The sequence below is a fragment of the Meles meles genome, chromosome 3 (assembly GCF_922984935.1).
Source record: "Meles meles chromosome 3, mMelMel3.1 paternal haplotype, whole genome shotgun sequence".
NCBI lineage: Eukaryota > Metazoa > Chordata > Mammalia > Carnivora > Mustelidae > Meles > Meles meles.
In genome coordinates this window covers 81,756,991-81,782,655 of record NC_060068.1, presented here as the reverse complement: position 1 = coordinate 81,782,655, position 25,665 = coordinate 81,756,991, and the positions used below count along the sequence as shown (strand labels likewise).

Sequence of the window (25,665 nt, the reverse complement as noted above, 5' to 3'; positions counted from 1 at the left end):
ACTCATCTCAAAATATAGTTTTTTTTCCTTCTACAGCCCTGATACAATGTCTTGGGAAAACTACTGAACACATTCCTTAGGAAGTAGGTACAAGAATGCTCCTAGCAGCACTGTAATAGCAAAAAATGGAAAATAAATATTAATTCTACTGTTGTATATTCATGTATATTCAAGCAATGGAATTCTTCACAGTGGTAAAAAATGGAGGAAATAGCTAATCAGAAAGTAGAGGAATATCTATCGGGTGGCTCTGTAGGTTAAGCATTTGACTTGGGCTCAGGTCATGATCTGAGGGTCCTGGGATTAAGCCCTACACAGGGCTTCCTGCTCAGCAGGGAGTCTGGTTGTCCTGCTCCCTCTGTCCCTCCCCCCATTCATCCGCGCTCTTACACTGTCTCTCTCAAATCAATAAAATCTTAGAAGAAAGTAGATATATATCACAAACAATCTGGAGTAAAGTAAATCATAGATGGCAAGTCATAGCATGCCACCAGCACGAATACATTTATATAAAGTTCAAAACAGTTAAAACTATTGTTCTAAGGATTTATCCATATGAAATAAGATTATTAAGAAAAGCAAGTATGTTTTTGTCCTGAGGGAATAATGATTTCCTCTGTGGGGAGGTAGAGAAATGTGATTGGGGAATGGTACATAGAGCTGCTGGGATGCTGACAGGGCTCTATTTCTTGGGTGGTTGGTTCACTGCATAAAGGTTTACCATAAACTATTCTTTAAACTGTACGTATGTGACCAAAATCCTAATAAAAAGCCAGTACACAAAATTCCTGAAAATTTAACAATCTGCTCTTGCAAACCAATACAAGTTAGCGTCCGTATATCATGTTACATGAAAAACACAGGCTTGGCATTCAAGGCCAATCAAGTCACACTGCATAGCTTAGAGTTTCCTGAATAGACCAAGCTATTGCTTCCCTCTGGTATGGTGCTTGGTTGCTCCCTCTGTCCAGAATGTACTTCCTGGTCATACACTCTCTCTCCCACCATGCACAACTTTGCTCTCGCTCCCTCCATACCCAACTTAACCCCAGGGGCCACCTTCAGGAGAGTGTTCCTGCCCTCTGGAAAAACTGGTCAGTCACTCCTTTGTGCTCCTATTTTTCCTCTATGAGGACAATGAGACATTCTTTGCTATGGCTTTGCTGCAGTCTTGTCCCACTAGATCTCTGAATTCTAGGTGTGAAGTATACGGTCTGGCACTTAGTGTTACTATTATTTAATGACCTATGAATGAATAAATCATATGTAACCAAAGAGTGGTATCTACTACTATCTTACTTTCTCTGGGAAGAAAAAGTGGTGGCTGAATTTAGTGTGGCTGCACTCAAACTGGGCCCTAAAGGATGGGCCTTTCAGAAGGAAGGAATTGCATTTCTTTCCTTTTATTGGATAATGACTTACGTTATAAATATTTTATTACTATGGCCTTTTGGGGTGGCTTGGGAGTATTTGGGAGATGGCTCCAAAATGTACTATTTAACCTAAGGCTAAAAACATGTTTTTTGAGGAAATATTCCATTTTGAATACTGTCCTTGGTGCCTAGTGCTGATTTTTTTAAAGTAATATTCCATTTTGAAAAGTAGTGCTAAATTTGAACATACCTGGTGCTGATAAGATTTTAGTGAACTTCATAGAGCAATGGTGTTTATTTCCCAGAGCAAAAACTGTCCTTTTGTTGTATAATTAAAGGATAATCACTTTTCATTTTGTAATACAAACCAAAACAGTTGGATTAACAGTTGTTTAAGAAAAACTCGCATGTTATTATAGTGAGTATTGGAAATGTAATTTCATTTATTAAGCAAACCATAATGAACTGTTCTTACAAATGTGAAGTAATTTATGAGTCTTTTCTTCTTTTTTGTTAATGACAGTCTTATTTCCTCATTATTGCTCAGAGACAGAAGAAAATTCAGAGGCAAATAGTGTTAACCCTTTACTTCTAATGCCAGTCTCAAGTTTATTATGATTTCAAACTTAGAATACATTTATATACATAAAAATACATATATGTGTGTGTGTACATAGATATACATATATTTGTGTGTACACACACAACCTATGCCAAACCCTTGTCTATAACTGAATTCTGTCTACATTTGTAGGACCTCTTGAAAATGTCCACTTCTTTTCTTTCCTTTTGTCAAGTCCTCAGCAGTTGCTTAATCTCATCCAACATATTTCTCAGCTTTCATTAGTTTATTTCTCTTTAAACCATCTTGTGTGTGTGGGTGTGTGTGTTTTTTAAAGATTTTATTTATTTCACAGAGAGAGAGATCACAAGTAGGCAGAGGCAGGCAGAGAGAGAGGAGGAAGCAGGCTCTCTGCTCGGCAGGGACTCGATCCCAGGACCCTGAGATCATGACCTGAGCCGAAGGCAGCGGCTTAATCCACTGAGCCACCCAGGCGCCCCTCTTGTGTGTTTTTATAGGCAACGCTCTCCTAATATTCTTGGGGTGTGTGTGTGTGTGTGTGTGTGTGTGTGTGTGTGTGTGTGTGTGTGTGTGTGTGTGTAAAGGGTGGGCCAGTTCTGGGATCAAATCTAGCTCTGTTTTATAAGGACTTAGTTTTTTTTTCACTCCTAGAACGTGCTAAACTTCCTATTTGACCTCTGAAACCATCCACAGGTGTGAGATGTGCCATGATTTTACTTTGTTTTGTAAGGCATCAAACCCACTGTGCTTGGGTGCGGTGGATTCAGGCCAGAGATCCTGGTTGTCCTTCACTATTCTGCTTTTCTTTAATATGATGAGAATTTTAGCTATGCACGTGGTTGCCCAGGATCCTATATTTAGTCAATTTTTTATTTCATAAACCACAAAGAAGAAAATACCTAAGATGGGCAGTCCAATAGGTTATGGCTGGGTTTAAAATGGAATACCAAGGGGGAGCCTGGGTGTCTGTCTTTTAAGCGTCTGACTTTTGGTTTTGGATGAGGTCATGATCTCAGGGAGGGGCGATCGAGCCCCACTTGGGTCTCACGCTTATTGGGGAGCCTGCTTAAGATCGTTTCCCTCTTCCTCCACCCCTCCCGCACTCATGCTCTGTCCTCTCTCTCTGAAACAAACGAAATCTTTAAAAAAAAAAAAAAAAAAAAGATACCAAGGTTTACACCTTCAGAGAAAAAATTGAGAGTTTTACTTAATTCAAAAGAAAATTCTGGAAGCCCATTCAGAAATGATTTAATATTGAAGTTCTCATAGTGTGGTTATAAATCCAGCCTGGACATTTCTCAAAGTTGTAGGAAGAACTAAAGTGTGAGCTGGGCGTTCTCTCCCGAGCGCTTTCCTTCAGGTAAAACCCAATCCCAGGACGTGCGCAGGCCACACCCGCAGGTGGGCCATTCCACGCGGCGGAGCTGGGCCGGGCGGGCGGGAGAACCCGAGCGAGCTGCCGAGACACCGCTTTTGCTGCGGGGAAAAAGCAGCAGCCAGACCTTGCCTGCCGGCGCTCCGCGGGTGGCGACGGCTCACATGGACCCCCGCCAGAGCATCCCGGGTCACCGGGCGGCCGCCAGGGAGCTGCTGCAAGGGGCGGCCGCGGCCGTGAAGGGCCTTCGGGAAGACCTGAGGGGTGCAGCGGGCCGGCCCTGGATCCCGAAGCGAGAGGCGCCGCGAGAGGGGCCTCGAGAGGCTGCGGCGGCGGCGGGACACGAGATCCGTGAGTTCCAGGAGGCGGGCCGCAGCCCGCGCGGTGGCGGCGGGGCCGCCTTTGGGGGCTCGTGTGGAAGGTGCCGAGGCGCCGCCTCAGGACGCCGCGGGGGCTGGGCGCCCACCCTCCGCCAGCGCTTCGCTTGTGCGCTGGTTTGCCAGCTCGCACTCCCCGCGCCCAAGCTTTGACTCCGGCTGTTTGATTTCAGGTGAAACCTATCCTGTGGTTGGCAGGAAAGAGCTACTCTTTTCAGTGTAAGGAAGAGGGTTTTTGAAGAAATGATTAAGCCCCATTGCAAATAAGGAAAGGAGTTTCCTGTGGTGTTATCTCCTATATCCTGACTCACGCGGTGACTTGTGTTGACTTTAAATCGCTTAATCTTTCTGTGCTTAGGTGTTTAAAGCACGGGATGAGTCTTCTGAACCTCTTGGAGAATAAACATATTATAGCTTAAACTGAGGCATCGTTGAAGAGTCTTCGAAAGTTGAGAATGATTTGAGGGCTGTTCCTGAACGGTGTTCAATTAGTTCATCCCTCTGTTCATTCATCTAGAAGTAGTCTCAGGAGTTTACGGTTTACCAGACATTATTTTAGATGTGAATATGCAGAGGGAGCAGGACAGCCCACGTTCTGGTTTCGGTGGAGGGTCGAAGGACCGTAGAACAAGCCAGCAAATAAGTGAGGAAGATCTTGGAAGGCAGTGATAATTGCTGTGGAGGCTACACAGCCAAACCCCAGCTTAGGAAGTTTTTCTCCGTGTTTTCTTCTAAAAGTTTTGTAGCTTTATGGTTTGCACTTACATCTGTAATCCGTTTTTAGTTCATTTCATATAAGGTGTGCAGTTTACATTAGGGTTCAGATGTTTTTATTTGGACATCCTGTTTCCACCAAAATTTTGGTTTCCATTTGTTGATACCAGTATATAGAGATAGGGTTGATTTTTTAAAAAATTTTATTTATTTATTTGACAGGGAGATCACAAGTAGGCAGAGAGGCAGGCAGAGAGAGAGAGGAGGAAGCAGGCTCCCTGCTGAGCCCAGAGCCCATGACCTGAGCCGAAGACAGGCTTAACCTACTGAGCCACCCAGGCTCTCCAAGATAGGATTGATTTTATGTGTTGACTTCATATACTACAACCTTGGTAACCTCATTTATTAGTTCCAGAGCTGCTTTGTACATTGCTTTGGATTTTATATGGAGATATCAAATTGCTTGCCACTAGGCAAGAGACAGTTTGGTTTCTTGCCAATCTGTATGCCTTTTAATTTACTTTTACTGCTGTACTGTACTGGCTAACACTTCCAGCACAGTGTTTAAAAGAGTGACTATGGACATTTCTGTTTCTTCCTGAGCAAAAAAAGTATTGAAACTTTTATGATTAAGTATGAAGTTGGCTGTCAGTTTTTTGTACATGTTCTTTATCAGGTTGAGGAAGTTCCCTTCTATTGCCACTTTACTGAGAGGGTTTTTGCTTTTTGTTTTTGGTTAAAATGGATGTTGAATTTTTTAAAATGCTAAAATGTTATCAATCGGTCATATAGTTTTTCTTCTTTGGACTACTTGTGTGATAGATTACATTGCTTGGTTTTTGAATAATGAACTGGTCTTGTATTTTCAGGATAAACTTCAGTTGGTATGTTACGCTTTTATGTATCACTGAATTTGATTTGATAATGCTTATTCAAGGAGTTTTGAAGCTATGTTGATGAGGGATATTGGTTTATAGTTTTCTATTCTTAGAGTGTCTTTGGTTTTAGAATGAAGGAGGGGGCGCCTGGGTGGCTCAGTGGTTTAAGCTGCTGCCTTCGGCTCAGGTCATGATCTCAGGGTCCTGGGATCGAGTCCCACATCAGGCTCTCTGCTCGGCAGGGAGCCTGCTTCCCTCTCACTCTCTCTGTCTGCCTCTCTGCCTACTTATGATCTCTCTCTGTCAAATAAATAAATAAAATCTTTAAAAAAAAATGAATGAAGGAAATGTTGATCTCAGAAGGTGAGTTGGGAAGTTTTTCCTCTTATGGTTTATGGAACAGATGGTAAAGATTTGGTGTTATTTTTTAAATGTTGGGCAGAATTCACTAGTGACAGTATCTAGGCATGAAAATGCCTTTCTTTATCTCTTCTTTTTTTTTTAATGCACATCTGAATGTTTTTTAGGGACATGAAGATTTCTTTTTAGGTGATTTTAAATTACAAATTACATTCCTTTAATAGTTATGGTATTATTAGGTTATCTATGTAATATCAAATATATTTGAATAGTTTGTGGTTTTCAAGAAATTATTTCATCAAAGTTGTTGAGTTTATGTGCATGGAGTTGTTCATAATATGCCTTTGTTATCCTTTTAATGTCTATGTGAACTGTGGAGCTATGTTCCCTGTTATTCCTTATATTGGTAATTTGTGCCTTCTTTCTCTCTCTTTTTTTCTTGTCAGTATTACCAGAAGTTTACTGATTTTATTGATACGTTTAAAGAACTAACTTTTGTTCTCATTGATTTTTTTTTCTGTTGTTTATCTCTTTTCAATGTCATTGATTACTGCCTTAACTGTTGCTATTTGTCTTCTCTCTGCTTGATTTAGGTTTTTACTTTCTTTTTTTTAAATTTATTTATTTATTTTAGAGAGGGAGCGCATGCATGTGGGCAGGGCGTGGGGGCAGAGAGAGAGAGAGGAGAATCTCAAACAGAAACTCTGCTGAGCGCAGAGCCCAGGAGAGGGCTCGATCCTAGTAACCCGATGTCATGACCTGAGCCAAAATCAAGAGTCAGCCATTTAACCGACTAAGCCACCCAGGTGCCCCAAGTTTTTACTTTGTTAAGGTAGGAGCTTAGATTACTGACTTGAGACTTTCTTTTCTAATAATTTAATGCTATGAATCCCTGTTTTAGCTCTACTTTAGCTGCATCCCACACATTTTGATTTATTTTTATTTTCATTTAGTTCAGATTATTTTCTAATTTTTCTTGGGTTTTCCTCTTTGATACATGATGGGTGTGTGTGTTGTGTGTCTGTGTGTGTTTATGTTGGAAGTTTTGATAATACTGGGCATAATATTTTCTCTCCTGGCAGTATTGTTCTAGAGGTGGGTAGTGGCTTCCCAACCCTTCCATCCATCCATCTAACAAATATTTATTGAACACCTACTAACACTAGGCACTGGACTTATTTCAGCTTCCTTATGGATAGTGTATTCTGGTGAAGGAAACAGATAGTGAGTAGATAAACATATATGTATTAGAATGTCAAGTAATAACAAACGATATGAAGGAGAAAAATGAAGGAGGGCACAGGGCAGAGAATGACAGGAGAAAGGGGATTGGGTGGTCAGATACAATTTTTCAGAAGTGGTACCACTCGAGCAGAGACCTGCTCGATGAAATGACAGAGGGAGCTGGGCCTTGTTTTTCTATCTCAGCATGGTCTTCTGTTCTGGCCCTCTTTGTGTATACTTACCCAGCTCCTGAAGGCATTGGAGTTTTTGACCCCTAAAAGTTTAAGTGAATGATACAACTCTGTGTAACCTGTTGTTTTGGGGTGAACATTTAACCTTTCTTTGATCTCAAACATTTTGGGGAAAAAAAGACATATATAGTAAAGTTCTCTAAATATTATTTAGTCAAGCTGAAAATTGATACCTTTTTGATTTGTCTAGATCATATTTTCAACTCTGTCACTTACTAGCTAGAAGGTAGATAGTAGTATGTTAGTAAACGTTTGATTACCAGCTCTCTGGGGCAGGGTGGGTGGGGGGAAGTTCTGATTTGTAGTATTTTCCAGTTTTCATTGTGTAATACTTTCACCACGACTGATTTAAAGCTACAATATAATGTCATTGGACACAGAGTTGGGAAGAGATATAGCCAGTTCTTATTAGTCTGTACAAATTGGCTTCTCCACACTGCCAAAGGTAGTTTTATAATCTCCATTTTACATTTGAATGTAAAGATTCAGAATTGTTACAGGTAACTCAGTAAATTGTGGGCAAGTCTGCAAACATTTTGAAGCCTAGTGATTGTGATGCAGTTGGCTTGGGTTGAAGAACTTCACTTGGATTTCTTTTTTTTTTAAGGGATCCAGTTGCTTTTATTGTGAAGCCAGAACTAAGGACCATTGATTTTGTAGATTAAGAATCTTGTATAGTGCTTTCCAGTTGTCTTAGGAGCCCCTTTAAAATTACTTTTTCTTATAGATGTGGTAGAAAAGGGAGAAGATATTTGATTTCAGGGATGGAATAGAATCCATGTGTTCTATTGCAGGACACCACAGGGACTTGATTTACCCTGGGACATAGCCAGGAGGGAAAAGACCAGGAACTAGAACTACACTCCTATTGGATTAATACAGAGGGGCAAAGAGAGTCAGGGCTCTGTGGGAATGAAGAAAGAATCGAAAGAAACTTGGTCTAAATGACAGAATGCATTAGCTAAAACATCTGACAGTGGGCAGTCTACACTCTCATGCTGACACCCTGGACACTTGTGGGGATGGAAAGCTTGGGTTTGGATTCAAGCTGCGTGGGATAATTCTATTATTTATTGTCTTTAAGACATGAGTAAGGGGTTTAGCTTTTCTAGGTCTCATTTTCCTCATCTGTACGATGGGATGATAGTACCTACTCTGTCAGGTTGTTAACTTCATAAAAACCCCAGAGTGCTCCAACACTTAGAGATCAAGCAGAAGAGGAAGAGCCAGTAAAAGAGACTGGAAGATAGCAGGTAGTCTATCAGAAGCCTGAAAACGAATGTTACAAGGAGAGTATGGCCCTCTGTCAGATCTGCCAAGAGTTTAAGTTGCACAAAGAGAAGGGATGACTGGGTTTTTTTTATCAAGATGGAGTGATCCTGTAAGTGCTGATTCAGTGAAGTGGTGGGAATGAGGTCTTATTAGCATGGAGATGACAAGAAGTTGTGAAGTGAGGAAAGAGAGAAATCATAGAACACTTTTAAGAATTTTGGGGAAAGGGTAGATTGAGAAATGGAGGGGCATTTGGAAAGGATGTGAAGTTAAGAGAGTTTTTTTCCACTGGCATATTATAGTGTCTCTGTATATGCTGAAGGGCATGGTCCCTGGAGGGAGTATAAATGATGCAGAGGAGAATGGGATAATTTCTAGGGGATTGATGCATGAAATAATTGAAAAGATAAGAAGGGTGCAATCCATTGCCCCAGGTGGGGGGTTGACCTTGTTAGGCACGGGGATGCTTCATTGACTATAATAATAGTAAAAGCAGAGAGTATGGGTATCAAAGTAGGTAGGTAGGTTGGTAAACTTAGTGGTGGGAAAATAAGGGAATTATTATCAGATTGCTTATGTTTTCTGTATATAATATTATCAATTGAGACTTGGATGTTGCTGATCATGGATACTAAATTAGGCACATTAATAGATTAGGGTATTTGAAAGGAAAGGAAAAGTCATGGAATTGAAGAACAGAAGGCTAGGGAATTGAAGTAGGATTGCTGTGATGAGAACATACTTGAGATTAGTAGGTAAGAATTTAGGAGTATGAGGAATATGGGGCCACCTGGGTGGCTCAGTTGGTTAAGTGTCCAACTCTTGATTTTGGCTCAGGTCATGATCTCAGGGTCATAGGATATAGCCCTGCATCAAGCTGTATGCTCAGTGGGGAGTCTGTCTGAGATTCTCTCTCACCCTCTCTCCCTGCCACTCTCCCTGCTTATGCACACATGTGTGGGCTCTCTTTCTCTCTGAAACAAATAAATAAGTTTTATTTATTTGTTTTTTTTAATATTTTATTATTTATTAGAGAGAGTGATCACAGGCAGGCAGACAGACAGGCAGAGACAGGGGCGGGAGAAGCAGGCTCCTCGTTGAGCAGAGAACCCAATGTGGGGCTTGATCCCAGGACCCTGAGATCATGACCTGAGTCAAAGGCAGAGGCTTAACCCACTGAGCCACCCAGGTACCCCAAACAAATCATTATTTAAAAAAAGAATTTAAGGGGCACCTGGGTGGCTCAGTGGGTTAAAGCCTCTGCCTTCAGCTTGGGTCGTGGTCTCAGGGTCCTGGGATCCAGCCCCGAATCAGGCTCTCTGCTCAGCAGGGAACCTGCTTCCCCCTCTCCCTCTGTCTGCCCCTCTGCAGGGCAGAGTGTGATCTCTGTCTGTCCAATAAATAAATAAAATCTTTAAAAAAAAAAAAGAATTTAAGAAACAAGATGGGATTGGGAGGGAGACAAACTTAAGTGACTCTTAATCTCATGAAACAAACTGAGGGTTGCTGGGGGAAGGGGGAGTTGGGAGAGGGGGAGTGGGGTTATGGACATTGGGGAAGGTATGTGCTATGGTGAGTGCTGTGAAGTGTGTAAACCTGGCGATTCACAGACCTGTACCCCTGGGGATAAAAATACATTATATGTTTATAAAAAAATAAAAAATAAATAAATAATTTAAAAAAAGAATTTAAGAGTATGTTAATTATGTGTAGTATGTTAGTCTCTGTAGTCAGAATAGACTGGCTTTTCCTACAGTAGCAAATAACCCCTTAATCTGAGTGACTGAATATAATCAATATCTCCTTCTTGCTTAGACAACATGTCTGACAGCAGGGTCTCTGCTCTACCTAGCTTCTCAGGAACCTGTGTGTCAAAAGTGTTAGGAAGTCAGGGCGCCTGGATGGCTCAGTCGGTTAAGTGTTTGCTTTTGTCTCAGGTCCCAATTCCAGGGTCCTGGGATTGAGCCCCACACCTCAGGGAACCTGCTTCTCCCTCTCCCTTTGCTCCCTGCCCCCCCCCCAAGCTTGTTCTCTCTGTCTCTCTCAAATAAATAAAATCTTTTTAAAAAAGGTTTAAAGAGGCCATTTACTTTACTTGCAAGCTAACAGGTTAGCCTACCATGGTAGCACGGACACTAGCAGAAGACACTTCTGGATCAGACACAGAGGACTTTAGCACCCACAGTAGGAGCAGTAGCCAGGGCATCAACATTTGTGTCAGCTCTCCAAACCCTGTTCCACAGAGAGATGCTAAGTGCACCAAGTGACACCTGCATAAGCTGTGGGTTGTGTTATGGATGAATCCTGAACTTAGGGGACCCAAACCTTTTCTCATGGGCCAGAAGGATGCCTTACTCTCTCTGTCTTTTAAGGCAAGCCATAAGCAAACTAGCCCCTCACTCCAAAGGAGGACATTATCTCTCTTTTCTGATACAATTGACTGTGCAAACATCCTGGAAAAGAGGGTCTACGACAAAAGCTGTCAGTCCTTCTGCTTATAAGATGTACAGAAGCACCTGGGTGGCTCAGTCCGTTAAGAGTCTGCCTTCAGCTCAGGTCATGATCCCAGGGTCCATTGGGCTCCCTACTCGGTGAAAAGTCTGCCTCTCCCTCTGCCTACTGGTCCCCCTGCTTGCACATTCTCTTTCTCTTTCAAATAAATAAATAAAATCTTAAAAAAAAAAAAAAGATGTACAGAAACCCACCAAGACCCATGGAGAATTGTCTCCCAGTACCAAGCTGAATTGAGGTACTGCTATCATGTGACCCCATGTATTAGTTTGCTAGGGATAACTATAACAAAGTAAGCTGGATGGCTCAAACAACAAAAATTTGTCTCAGTTTTTGAGTCTAGAAATCCTAGATCAAGGTGTTAGTGGAGTTAGTTTCCCCAAAGGCCTCTTTCCTTGGCTTGTAGATGACCATCTCCTCCCAGTGTCTCCATGTGGTCTTTCTTATGCCCTATCTGTATCCAAATTTCCTCTAAGGACACCAGCCACATTTGATTAGAGCCCACCCTAATGACCTCATTTTAATTACCTCTTGTAAGACCCTATCACCAAATATAGTCACATTTTGAGGTACTGGGGGTTAGAGCTTCAACATGTAAAATTTGAGGGATTACAACACAACTACAACTCTGCAACATTTAAACACATGGCTTCCAGGGTTGATAAAATGGGAAGAAAGCACCTGGAAGGTGATGCAGGAGCTTTTCACCAACTCCGCCCCAAGGAACATAAGACCACTTCTGCTTTCAGTCCAGGGGACAGACCTCACCTTAACTGCACCCTGACTGGGATGTGTAGGTATCCAGGCATTCAGATGGTGGGGGCAGATACAAATGAGTACTATCTGAGTCTCCCACAGCACGGTTATGTGTTTCTCTCTAGTACTCTTCAGCTGTTCAGGTGCAGAAATGGAACAAAGAGAAGCTGGGTTTCTCATTAGAATTAAGATTCTGCCAGTTGGTCTGATGAGGAAAGAGAGTGGCAAGGGAGGTAAAGGTGTTTGTATAGAAGCGATTTCAGAGGTGGACTATAGGATCTAACCTGGGCAAGGGGTGGAGTAAAGGAATAAAGGATGAATAACAGGAAAAGCTGGTAAGAACAGTAGATTGGAGGATTTGATGAGGTTGCAAAATTTCAGGACTGTGAGAACTAGAGCAGGTGAGTTGGATGGATGAGGTGGTGGTCAGATGGTGGGATTCTTAAAGATGTCAGAGGTAATACAGTTTTTGATGGCGATGTCAGGAGTAGTCCCTGAAATTGGGTGGCTGAGATCAGGTGGGACATAGATTGTTCTCCATGAGGGAGTCAGAGAACTGGGAGACCAGGGATTTGTCTTCTGTGTGGATGTTGAAGTCATTTAGAGTGGGGACCATAAGAAGGGTGGAAGGCAAGAGGGAGATCCATGTGATAGAAAGAATGAGTGTGTATTTCTCCCATGAAGATCTCTTGGTCTTTGATTAGACATGTTCATATTCTACAGTCTTCGACAGATTTTTGTTGTTGTTGTTGTTATTATTGGGAAACTACTTGGCAACACATCCACAAAACCTCCCTTAGGTGGCTTTCTTTTTAGAGATGGTCTGTTGCTGATTTCAGATCATTCCGATTCTGCCTTTATCCCCCAATATTGGGGTTGTCCCCCAAATCCTCCCAGTTCCCCTGCATATTAAAAAAACTAAATAAATCCTGAAATCTTTTCTAGGTTAGTTAATAAAACCTGCCACCCAAATGTGTGTGTGTGTGTGTGAAATATGTAATGTTTATAGTATGTATGAATCTACTTTTACCTCTTTTTATATAAATGAAAATAAAACATGTTCATCCCTTTCAGCCTTTGTGCATGTTTATATGATGTGCTACATTTTAATGATTTGTTTCTGCTGGCCGGCATCTCCAGTAGGTTCTGCAGACAGCAGTTTTATCTCTGTAAACTTGTATGGAGCATTTGGGGTTCTGCCTATCTAATCTTATAAAGACATTTATTAAAAAACAAAACAAAAAAAACAAAAAACCAGAAAGTCCATGGCCACCCTCCAACCTCCTAGAGGCAGATGCTACATTGCTGACTTCGGGGTGGTCCTTGGAAATGATGTTTTGTTTGGGACCAGGAATATGTTTAAGAGTGTGAAAACATTTGCACTGTGAGCACAAAGTGGAATCTTGATAATACAGCTCTGTAGAATATTGATGCAGATTTCCTATGTCCAGGTTGGCAGAATGTGAAAGGCTCAAGGCTGTTGTGTCAAGTTTTTAAAGTTACCAGTCATGTGAGGTTTGCTTTCTTTTTGTCTTCATGCCCCTTAAATTCCTTCAGTCACACTTGCTTTCTTTCTTTCAGTACTGCCAAACGAGAGAAACTTTCAGAATGCTGCGAAAAGCAATAATTTGGATCTTATGGAGAAGCTGTTTGAAAAGAAGGTTAACATTAATGCTGTGAACAATGTGAGTAGAAGTCACAGATGTGACAAGTGAGTACCCTAAGGGTGGTTTGGATTTACACAGTCCAACTGAAATAGTAATAAAAATTAAAATGATTGTGCTGGATGGGGTGAAGGAGAGCTCTGTTGTTGGTAATTCCAGAATGTATGCTCAAGGTGGAATTAAGCAGACGCATAGTTCTGGGTGTTTTAATTTATCTTATCGGAGGGGAAATACACAGTCACTGTGTGCATCTTTGCAAGACTGTGGGTGGACAGTAAGGCCAGTTGTCAAGGTTATGGGCCTGGACTTGATCCTGGATTGCTGCCTGTGGATCATTGGCCTCACACATTCTGGAAAGGCAGAACATCTTTTGCTTCACAGTTTCGTCACTGCTTTCTCTCTGGGGATGTCCTTTGTTGTTCGGCCCACCAAGTTTAACATCCAAAGGAGCATGGGTTTGTATTTTATCACTTTGGTAATAAGGTGCCTTTCCATGTCAGGCACTAGGGCCTTTTCTAAAACCTGGCTCTCAACTTTATTGTTCTTGATGTGTCTGGGTTTAGGAGAGAAGTCCACTGCTAGAAATACGAATTTCGTACTGCTTAGTTTTGTAGAGATTTTCTGATAGCTTTTCAGGGCAAGGTTTATCAAAGTGAACAGATTTAGGGCTGTGTTAATTGCTTAGGACAATCTGTGCAGTGGATCAAAAACGGGAAAATAGAAGTGGATTTAATGCTAAATGAAGCAGAAGTTCAGTGTTCCGACCTGTCCAGACCCCTTCCCAGGCACTGGGAAGGGCTCTAGCAATATGTTCTCATGCTTAAATGGTTTTGTAAAATCCAAAAGAGTAAGAAACTTTAATTGCCATATGTTCAGCTTTTTGACTCTGGCTTTAAAGAGGGCTCCCTAGAGAGTAGGCTTTCTGTTCCACAGCACATAGATCTGTCCCAGACAGTGAGGTCATACGAATTGAAGTCATGCATCAGATGCAGTGGAAGGATGTTTACCGGTTGTGCTGTGTATATGTGAGAGATATGTGTTTGCATATATATGGAAATTTATGTGTCCATGTGTATATTGTGTGCATGTGTATGTCTGATGTGCTACCATTATATATAACATTCGTTGTCCATAGGTATCCTAGGAAGAGTAGGGAAATAGCAAAATTTTGCAGCATAACAATTTTAGGAACCAAACAAAAACAACAACAAAACCAAAAGGAAAAAATCAGGAAAGAAGGGAGTAAAAACAAAGAAGTAAGCAGGGGTCTTTGAAAGTAATATCTAGATAAACTGTTGAATAAGTAAAGCAATAATCATTTTCCCAAGTAGCGGGAAATAGATTCTCTAATGTACTTTTACAATAATTTAAAATTTTTTCACATAAGAATTTCTGATTTTTTTTTATCTTTTAAAAATATTTTATTTATTTATTTGTGAGAGAGTAAGCACAGAGGGAGAGTGAGAGGGAGAAGTAGACCCCCACACTGAGCAGAGAGCTCAGTGTGGGGCTCCATCCGAGGACCCTGAGATCATGACCTGGCCAAAGGCAGACACTTAACCAACTGAGCCACCCAGGTGCCCCAAGACTTTCTGATATTTTAAACTGTATTTTTATGTTAAAGCATTTAAAGGGATTGAATGTTATATGAAGTATCATTTAGGGCACATTTGAGGCATTTTAATTTATGGTCACTGTGGCAAGTTATCATCAGCTCTCAATGAAATGTATTATACTTTCTAACGATATCTCTTTTGGTCCCATTTACAGCAAGTTGTTGATGTGGTTAGTTGCAGAGTTCCTTAAAATCTGTGATGATAGAGATGAAAAAATATATATAAGTGGTTTTATTGAATTCTCTGGGATGCTATTTTGGCTTGACATACCAGAACACAGCTCTAAATTGCAGACACTATCAGGATAACTTATGTTTTGTCAAACATTAGTTTACTATCAGTTTAGCTACCAAGGATATCAGATATTTAAATTTTGCAGTACATTATTAGTTTGAAATAAAGGAGGAAATCCATGTGCAGGTACCTTGTTTGGAAGTAAAACCAGTGTCTAGAATATGGGAAATACGACTTGTATTTTACTTACAAGCAAAACATCTCTTGTCTGAAACACAGTAAACTGTCTCTGGACATCGCAGGAGCACCATGTTGGCTTTCCTTTGAAGCAACAGACAGTCAGAGCTTTCTTTTTCTGTGTCTACATTGTCCTGTTCTTTTCTTATTTCTTCTCTTCCTTCTTTCTTTCATTCTGAAGCAGTTTATTTGTTTAAGTGAAATAAACAGTACAAAAAATTATAGAAGAAAGACCATATATGGGTTGAACATCTAGGAAAATTTTTGTTTTACATTATCAATATATTTTAAGCAGAAAAAATTACTGTTCTTTGTGATTGCATATGGGAGAAAATACAACTTTTACTTTTAATTTTATTACTTATTTTTAAAGGTTTTATTTATTTGAATGACAGAGGGAAAGCATGTGTGGGGAAAGGCAGAGGGAGAAGGAGAGGGATAAGCAGACTCCCTGCTGAGCACAGAGCCTAATGCAGGACTTGATCCCAGGACCCTGAGATCACGACCTGAGCTGAAGGCAGATGCTTAACTGACTGAGCCATCCAGACATCCCTACAACTTTTACTTTTTTTTTTTTTTTAAGATTTTATTTATTTGTTTGACAGAGGGAGAGATCATAAGTAGGCAGAGAGGCAGGCAGAGAGAGAAGGGGAAGCAGACTCCCCGATGAGCAGAGAGTCTGATACGGGGCTTGATCCCAGAACCCTGAGATCATGACCTGAGCCGAAGGCAGAGGCTTAACCCAGTGAGCCACCCAAGTGCCCCAACTTTTCCTTTTTAATTAAAATCCATTGCACTGTTAAAATCAATCATAGGTTATGCCATGCACATATAAACATATGATAGAAAATTATGACCATTTAAGACATAGGAATCATAAAGAAGCTGAATAGCAATTAGATGATGGAAAACACAAATTATGTTTCCTCAGATGAACCGCACAGCCCTGCATTTTGCAGTGGGGGCAAATCATATATCTGCGGTGGATTTCTTGCTCAATCACAAGGCAAGAGTGGATATTGCTGATAAGGTAAGTTCATTTTCACTTGGTAGAATGTCTGGGGCATAACCAGTGTATGGGAGAAATCTGGTTACTTCAGTTATCTTTTCTTCACATACACACCCAATATTTCCAAATTCGGTTTTCACTTTGGAAAGATCTCTTTAGGGTGTATTGGAAACTAAATTGTTGACCCGCTACCTGTAGGACTTAAGCTTTTGCTCATTTTCTCATATTGACCTTATGGCCAGTAATATGCATTTGTGGACATTGTGGAGGGTATGTGCTATGGTGAGTACTGTGAAATGTGTAAGCCTGATGATTCACAGACCTGTACCCCTGGGGCAAATAATACATTATATGTTAATTTAAAAAAAAAGAATAAGATGGTTGCCCATAGTATAATTTGGGACATGGAGGACAGAAGCTAACTGGCCTCAGGGACATTAAGTCTTGACTTTACTGTATGAACTCTAATAAAGCTTGTTTAGTACATACCATGTACTAGGCACCAGTCTTGGGATTTTGATATTTAATGCTCAATCTTGTCTCCCAACCTTGTGAGAACAGGGTTACTAAAAATACACAGTTTTCATATGAAGAGCCCAAGACACAGAAGTTAAATATTTTGCCCAAAGTATTACATCTAAGAAGGGGTGAATGCAGGATTTAAACCTGGTTTACCTGGTTCCAGAGACCAAGCTGTTAGCCCCAAAACAGCTTAACTATTTGTCTGCATTGATATGAAAACCCACCCTAAGGATTTTCTCCCTATTTTTCCTAACTTCACTTACTACTTTACCATGGCACAAGAAAACCACTTGGGCTGGATATACCCGATATCATGATATCATCTCCAACTGCAATGAAGAATGATGGGCGTGGTTTTTAGAATCCTATGGACTATGGCTCCTGGTTCTTAATCAAATGGGCCATGGTTCTTAAAGTGTTCAGTAAGTAGGTTTCCACACAGCTATTCTATATTCTGTCTGGATTGACTCATTGGAAGATAAAGCTCAGCACTGCTTTACTTTCATTCTCCCAGAGCCTGGGTTTTTACTATGTGCTTAGTAAATCTTTGGAAGATGAGTGAATGAAGTCAGATCAAAGTAGCTGGTCATCTTATTGGTTTTGTTGGTATAGACATGGCCTAGACATGATAATGATGAACGTTTTTCTTTGTTTTACCAGTGGGACACATCCTTCTCTGTCTACTTTATTCCTCTGAGATTAGTAGGCAAGTTGATTGTTACGTAGTATAATCAGAATGAAGAAGTACCCTTTACTAAAAACTGGCACAGAAAGCACTCTAATTTTGTGAGGATAGTAAGTTGTATTATGGTTATGGTACTTTACATGTTGTTTGGGTCTGGAAATTGTTATTTGATTATTTTACAATGTTTGTTAGCCTGAAAAAGATGATTTGGTAATAGAACTGATTTCCAAGGGTCTGTTCTTATTTTGACATTGAAACCCTGATACAGTAACTTTTTGTTTTAAATTTTAAATGGTCGACACAATTTTCTTTCTTTTTGGTATACAGTTCTATGAATTTTAGGGCATGTGTAGATTCATGTAGTCACCACCGTAAACAAAATACAGAACAGTTGCATCACCCAGAAAATTTCCTCATACCGCCTCTTTGTAGTCAAACCCTCTTCTCTCCATCTCTATATTTTTGTGTTTTTGAGAATGCCGTATAAATGATGTCACATAGCATATAACATGTTGACAATTGCCTCCTTCACTCAGAAAAATCTCTCCTGGATTCATTCCTATTCTATGTATCAGTAATTCTTCCCTTTTTGTTGCTGAATAGTATTTCTGTATATAGATGTGCCACAAGTTTATTTAGGCCTTCACCTGTTGAAGGACGTTAGAGTTGTTTCCAGTTTTTTACTATTACAAATAAAACTTCTATCACTTTCATGAAGATGTCTGCTGAAGGCTAAGAAGGAAGCCCCTGCCCCTCCCAAAGGTGAGGTCAAAGCAAAGACTTTGAAGGCCAAGAAAGCGGTGCTGAAAGGCATTCATGGTCAGTAAAAAAAAGATGACCTGCACATCACCTACCTTCTGATGGCCCATGACACTGCATCTCCAAGGCAGCCCAAATAGCCTCAAAAGAGTACCCCCAAGAGAAACAGGCTTGATCACGATGCCATCATCCAGCTTCCCTGCCACCCCAACTGCTGATTCAGCCGTGAAGAAGACAGAAGGTAGCAACACACTTGTGTTCATTGTGAATGTCAAGGACAACCACCACCAGATCAAACAGGCTAGGAAGAAGCTCTATGATGTTGATGTGGCCAAGGTCCACACACTGATCAGGCCTGATGGAGAGAAGAAGTCATATGTTCAGTTGGCTCCTGAATACGATGCTTTGGATGTTGCCAACAGAACTGGGATCATCTAAACCGAGTCCAGCTGGCTAAACCTAAATATAAGTTTTATTCACAAAAAACAACAAAAAACAAATAAAGGTGCTATCAACATTTGTGTACCAATTTTATATAGGTGTAAGTTTTCATTTCTCTAGTAGAACGCCCTAGGAGCAAGGTATCTGGGTGGCATAGTAAGCTGTATGTAAGAGACTGTTTTCTGGGGCACCTGGGCGGCTCAGTGGAATAAAGCCTCTGCCTTCGGCTTAGGTCATGATCCTCGGATCCAGCCGCATCGGGCTCTCTGCTTGGTGAGGGGCCTGCTTCCCTTCCTCTCTCTCTCTCTGCCTGCCTTTCTGCCTACTTTTGATATCTGTCTGTCAAATAAATAAAATCTTAAAAAAAAAAGAAAGAAAGAAACTTTTCTTTCGTGTCTGGGCCTTGCATTTCCAGCAGCAGTGTAGCAGAACTATTTGTTCCAGATCCTCATCAGCACTTGTAGCTTTCATTTTTTCATTTTATCTTAAGATTTCATTTATTCATTTGAGAGGGAGAGAGACAGAGCACAAGCTGGGGAAGAGGCAGAGGGAGAAGAGACACTCCCCGTGGAACAGAGAACCTGATGTGGGGCTTGATTTCAGGACCCTAGGATCATGACCTGAGCCAAAGGCAGATGCTTAACCATCTGAGCCACCCAGATGTCCCAGTTTTCATTTTTTTCTCCTCAGTGTTGTGTTTTCTAATGGATATGTATTGGTGTCTCATTGCTATTTTAATTTACATTTCTTTAATGGCTAATAATATCGAGCATCTTTCTTGTGTTATTTGCCATTTGTATATTTTCTTTGGAGATGTGTCTATTCAAATCTTCTAAATATTTTTTAATAGGGTTGTTTGCTTTCTTAATGTTCAGTTTTGAGAGTTCTTTACATATTCTGGATACAGGTCTTTGGTTAGATCTGTGATTTGCAAATATTTTCTCACACTCTGTAATATATCTTTTTCACAGAACAAAAGTTTTTAATTTTGATGAAGTCCAACTTAGCAGTATTTTAAAAAATGAACTTGGGTGTTGTATTGTACCTAAGAATGACTTGCCTAACTTGTCATGAAGATTTTCTCCTATTTTTCTTGTAAAATGTTTAGAGTTGTATGTTTACATTTAGATCTATTGTCTATTTTGAGTTACTAAGTATAAAGTATGAGGAAGAGGTCAAGGTTCATTTTTTCCTTGCATAGGGATAACCAGTTTCTTCATCATTTGACACTAGTTTCCCTTCAGTTTTCAACACTTTTGCAGAGCTCTTTGGACCTACTCCACGGGTGCACTATCCAGGGCCTGGTCTGAGGCCTGGGCAGTGGTCTGCCCCGTAGTTCAGCATGCCAGGCCTTGGTCATGCTCTGTAGCGTTTGGTCTGTGTACAGATCGGGGTGAGGCCACACACTCACTTCTCAAGCTTCCACCTCTCCAGGATCCTCACCCCCACATTCTCCAGCTTCAGAGCCCCTTTCCCCGCCATTCTGACTAGAAAGTCAAATGTGTGCCCTCTGAGCTCGCTATGTTGCTCATGGGAGCTCATGGGACTGAGGAAGGAAAATAACCAGCATGGGTCCCCACCCCACCCACTCTTCTGGTCCAAGAGGATTTCTCTGTTAGTTTTAGGTGCTTGCCCAGTTAGTGCTGTTGCTACCCCTTCTACCACAGGGTTCCAGCTTTGGGAATGAGGCTTGCCTGGGGCAGGGCCAGAAGAGAATAAAGAAACAGTATTTCTGCTACTTTCTCTGTCCTGTAAGGCCCCCCTTCTGCTCCTCATACTGGAAAGAGAGGGCTTCTCTTGGAGCTCTTTCTGTCTGTTCCGAGAGCACATTTCTGTGACTTATACTGCATTGAGTTCAAGCTGCAAAGTATGGAAGGAAAAAAACAGAAACCAAATCAGGAAACAATCTTTGTTTATATTCTAAGTTATGGTTTACTTTCCAATCTACCTGCTATCATTTACTTCTCAGAGTCTTCAAATAGCTACTCTGTGAATTTTGTCTGGGGATTTTAGTTGTATTTGGTGAGAGACAGTGTACTTTCTCCATTCTACCCAGGATGATCCCAAATCTTTAACATACTAAAAAAGGAAAAGAATTGTACAATAAACACTTACGCATCCATTGCCCAGGTTGGTAGCATCTTTTCTTTTAAACAACATGTCTGAGGATCACCATGTTTCTAAAATATTGAATATACTACTGGTTTCTGTCAGACTAAGTCAGTTCCTGGAATGATGAAGAGATGTTCTACCAACTTATTCTCTTTGAGGCTTTTCCAAACATGCATTTGGAAGCTAGCATCAGCTTTTTTTTTTTTGTAATTTGGCCTTGTAAGATTGAAATGCTGTCAGGTGGGAAATGTGGTATTGTACATATATATTCCAGATATTCTTCTGCATTCCACTTCGAAAGTTTCACTAAGTTTAATATTTCTATAATTTTAGTCACAGTGACATTAGAACATAACTAAGAAAATGCTTTTTATAATCCAAGCAATGCTCTGTTTGGTCAAACTTTCTTTATCTGGGTCATGAGCCTTGAATTTGACTTGGCAGATCTGTCTTCTAACACCTGTTTGTAAAGAGCCAACAACCGAACCCCTTCACCATCAATATTTATCCTGTGGGTAAATCTCCAGGCCAGCTACTGGAGATTTAATAACATTTAAGTTCTTGTTACTCAAAGTGTTTTCCTGAGACTAGAAACACTGGCCTTTCCTGGGAGCTTGACATGCAGAATCCCAGACCCCACCCCAGACCTCCTGAATCAGAATCTGTGACTTAACAAGATCCCTAGATGATTGTGTCAGGAAGCACCGGCATGAGATACAGTCCCTACTTTGAGGGGTGTACAGTCTATTAAGGGAGCAAGGACAAAGACCTTTAACATAATGTATCTCTCAAGGCATTACAAGCTAACCATGTCCTAGGTGCTGAGAGCTCCAGGTTCAAAGTCAGTTGCATCCCTGATCCTTGGGAGGAGGCACACTGGATAACTGGAAGCTCTTAACAGATGTGAGTCAAGGATCCCAGGTGGAGAGTAGGTGGTGCTTAGAGAATAATGACAGCATCAGCTCTCAGCTTCTTATCTCTGGGGAGGTACTCCAGTCCATGTATTCCTCAGGGGAAGTTAATGACCTCACCTATGACCACACTGTTGATAGGGATAGATCGCCACTGACTGTGGGCCTTTCATGCTTTACAGAACATTCTGTACAAGTGTGAGTGTAATCCATGACACATGCTCACAGACTGTCCTAGACATGTCAGTTTCTTGTCACAAGACATAGTTTTATGAACATTTTTGTTAGGGAATTAACATCTGTGAGCAGTGATTCTTAGCCTCTGAGGAATGATGGCTCCACTTGGAATATATGGCTTCAAAGATTCCTGTTGTTGGCAGTTTGAATTCCTGACTCTTGGATTTTATGATTAGTGTTTGAAATCTTTAAGTGTTGCCTGCTTTGAAATTAGGAGTGACCTTTTAGGAAAAAGTAGAGCTCCTATCCAAGTGTGATTTATCTTCTATCAAAAATATTTCTGAGAAGGGCTTGAAAAGCATCTGGTTTTACTGCTATTCTTTGGGAAACTCACAGTGCAATGTTTTTCGTGACTGAACAGTTGTCTTGTGATCCCTTGGAGATGTCAATTCATTTGTTTGACAGGGAGACGTGATTTTTGGAGTCATCAGTTTGTGTGGAACTTTAGTATATGTGCTGCCGAAGCGAGCACAGTTTGTGTGGAACTTAAAGCCATCTAATGAGGACGAGACCACCTAAGGAAAATCCAAAACTGGTGACATCACAAATCCTGGACTTCAAGCTCTAATACAAAGCTATAATCATCAAGACAGTATGGTACTGGTACAAAAACAGACATATAGATCAATGGAACAGAATAGAGAACCCAGAAATGCACCCTCAATTAATCTTTGGCAAAGTAGGAAAGAACACTCAATAGAAAAAAGACAGTCTCTTCCACAAATGGTGCTGAGAAAATTGGACAGCCACATACTGAAGAATGAAACTGGACCATTTCCTTACACCATACACAAAAATAGATTCAAAATGGATGGAAGATCTCAGTGTGAGAGAGGAATCCATCAAAATCCTGGAGGAGACTACAGGCAGCAACATCTTTTTTTTTTTTTTTTTAGTATTTTATTTATTTATTTGACAGAGAGAGATCACAAGTAGATAGAGAGGCAGGCAGAGAGAGAGAGGGAAGCAGGCTCCCTGCCGAGCAGAGAGCCCGATGCGGGACTTGATCCCAGGACCCTGAGATCATGACCTGAGCCAAAGGCAGCGGCTTAACCCACTGAGCCACCCAGGCGTCCCAGGCAGCAACATCTTTGACTTTAGCTGCAGCAACGTCTTCCTAGACACATCTCCAAAGGCAAGGCAAACAAAGCAAAAATCAGCTATTGGGACTTCATCAAGATAAAAAGCTTTTGCACAGCAAAGGAAACAGGTGACAAAACCAAAGGCAATCAACAGAATGGGAGAAGCTATTTGCAAATGGCATATCAAATAAAGGGCTAGTATCTGAAATCTATGAAGAACTTATCAAACTCAATACCCAAAGAAAAAATAATCCAATCAAGAAATGGGCAGAAGACATGAACAGACATTTCTGCAAAGAAGACTTCCAAATGGCCAACAGACACATGAAAGAATGTTCAACATCACTTGGCATCAGGGAAATACAAATCAAAACTACAGTGAGATACCACCTCACACCATCAGATGGCTAAAATTAACCAGTCAGGAAACGATGTTGGAGAGGTTGCAGATAAAGGGAAACCCTCTTAGACTGTTGGTGGGTGTGAAAGCTGGTTCAGCCACTATTGAAAACAGTATGGAGATTCCTCAAAAGGTTAAAAAAAGAGCTACCCTATGACCTAGCAATTGCACTACTGGGTGTTTATCCCAAAGATATAAATGTAGTGATCCTAAGAGTCACCTGCACCCCAGTGTTTATAGCAACAATGTTCACAATAGCCAAGCTATGGAAAGAGCCCAGATGTCCATTGACAGATGAATAAAGAAGATGTGGTGTATATATACAATGGAATACTACTCAGCTAGCTATCAAAAAATGAAATCTTGCCACTTGCAATTGACCTGGATGGAACTAGGGGGTGTTAAACTAAGCAAAATATGTTGATCAGAGAAAGACAATTATCATATGATCTCACTGATATGTGGAATTTAAGAAACAAGACAGGGGATCATAGAGGAAGAGAGGGAAAAATAAGACAAAATCAGAGAGGGAGACAAACCGTAAGAGACTCTTTTTTTTTTTTTTTAAAGATTTTTATTTATTATTTGACAGAGAGAGAGAGATCACAAGTTGGCAGAGAGGCAGGCAGAAGGGGAAGCAGGCTCCCCGCCGAGCAGAGAACCTGATGCAGGGCTCAATCCCAGGATCCTGAGACCATGACCAGAGCCGAAGACAGAAGCTTAACCCACTGAGCCACACAGATGCCCCCCATAGGAGACTCTTAAGCATAGGAAACAAACTGAGGGTTGTTGGAGGGTAGGGTGTGGGGGATGGGGTAACTGAGTGATGAACATTAAGGAGGGTACATGATGTAATGAGCACTGGGTATTATATAAGAGTGATGGATCACCTCTACCTCTGAAACCAATAATACATTATGTGTTAATTGATTTTAAATAAAAATAAATAAATTAAAAAATATTTCTGACCTCTTTTTGGCCATATGTGAAACTGGATTTAGTATTCCTGAATAAAGACCATTAATTTGTAGAGAAGAGTCATTAAGGAGAGAAATTGTGTTTAGGGCACATTTCTTGAAGAACCTCAACAAGTTATTGCTCATCATTAGTCCTTGGGAAAAAGTGCAGAACTTGATGAGCATTTTCTGCATATTGGAACTGTAAATATATAAATAGACTTAAGTAGACTCACTGGGTAGTGTGACAGCTGAAATGAACATTTTATAGAGTGTGTACATTTAAAGCAGAATTTATCAACAGTGACTCTATGACATTTTGGTCAGATGGTTTTTTTTTGTTGGGGGGGACTGTTTGGGATTATAGGATGTTTTGCAGTATCTCTGGCTTCTACCCACTAAATGCCAATATCTCCACTCAGCCACAGCAATCAACAGTATCTTCAGACATCTCCAAATGTCCCTGGGGGGCAAAATTGGCCCACCTCCCCCACTGAGAACCACTGAGTTACACCTCAATAATCTGGGACTTCCTTTTCACTTTTCTGTACCTGTATTTTCCTGAGAAGAAGAGAATACATTAATGCAGTTTCTGGGGCAACCAAAGTAAATGTCAAAAGGCAAATGAAAGTGCCCCCCACAGACCCTCCTTCCTTGTTTTAGTCATACTGTATACCTCTAGCAAACTGGTTTCTTGACTACAAATAAAGTCAATTAGGAGATGCAGTTAAGATGGAAGTCACTTGAACAGAGCAATTGGTGATTTTTTTTGACAGAGATAAAAGGAAACAGAAGATCAGACACATGAACTTACAGTTAAGGAATCTGAGGCTGAGTGTGAACTAGAACACTGCTTGAAAGTAGGAAAGCCAAATTGGAGGTCAGTTTCTTTTAACTCCACAGATCACGCTCATAATGTCTGCTCTATATTACTTCTCTAACTTGGGGCCAAGGATGCATGTCCCAACTTTCCTAGTTTAGTACTCTCCAATTCCACCTTCGTGAGACAGCCAATGTTAACTGCCGGCTGTTTCCTTTCACACTTTTCTCCTGCTCCTTCCGTCTACAAGTCTAACTACCCACAGCATCCCTAAAGGTCAGTAGGTACTTACTGAGTCTGTCAGTC

General features: G+C 40.8%; 1 protein-coding gene across 1 annotated transcript in view; it reads left to right on the top strand.

The window, feature by feature from the left end:
• Positions 1–3,413: 3,413 nt before the first annotated feature.
• The window catches only part of ANKDD1B (ankyrin repeat and death domain containing 1B), a 65,249-nt gene continuing 42,997 nt past the window's right edge, over positions 3,414–25,665 (top strand). The window contains exons 1-3 of the mRNA XM_046000497.1: positions 3,414–3,682; positions 13,256–13,359; positions 16,357–16,455. Coding sequence (XP_045856453.1) covers positions 3,496–3,682; positions 13,256–13,359; positions 16,357–16,455 — 390 coding nt within the window. The 5' untranslated portion in view covers positions 3,414–3,495. The remainder of the gene's footprint in view (positions 3,683–13,255; positions 13,360–16,356; positions 16,456–25,665) is intronic.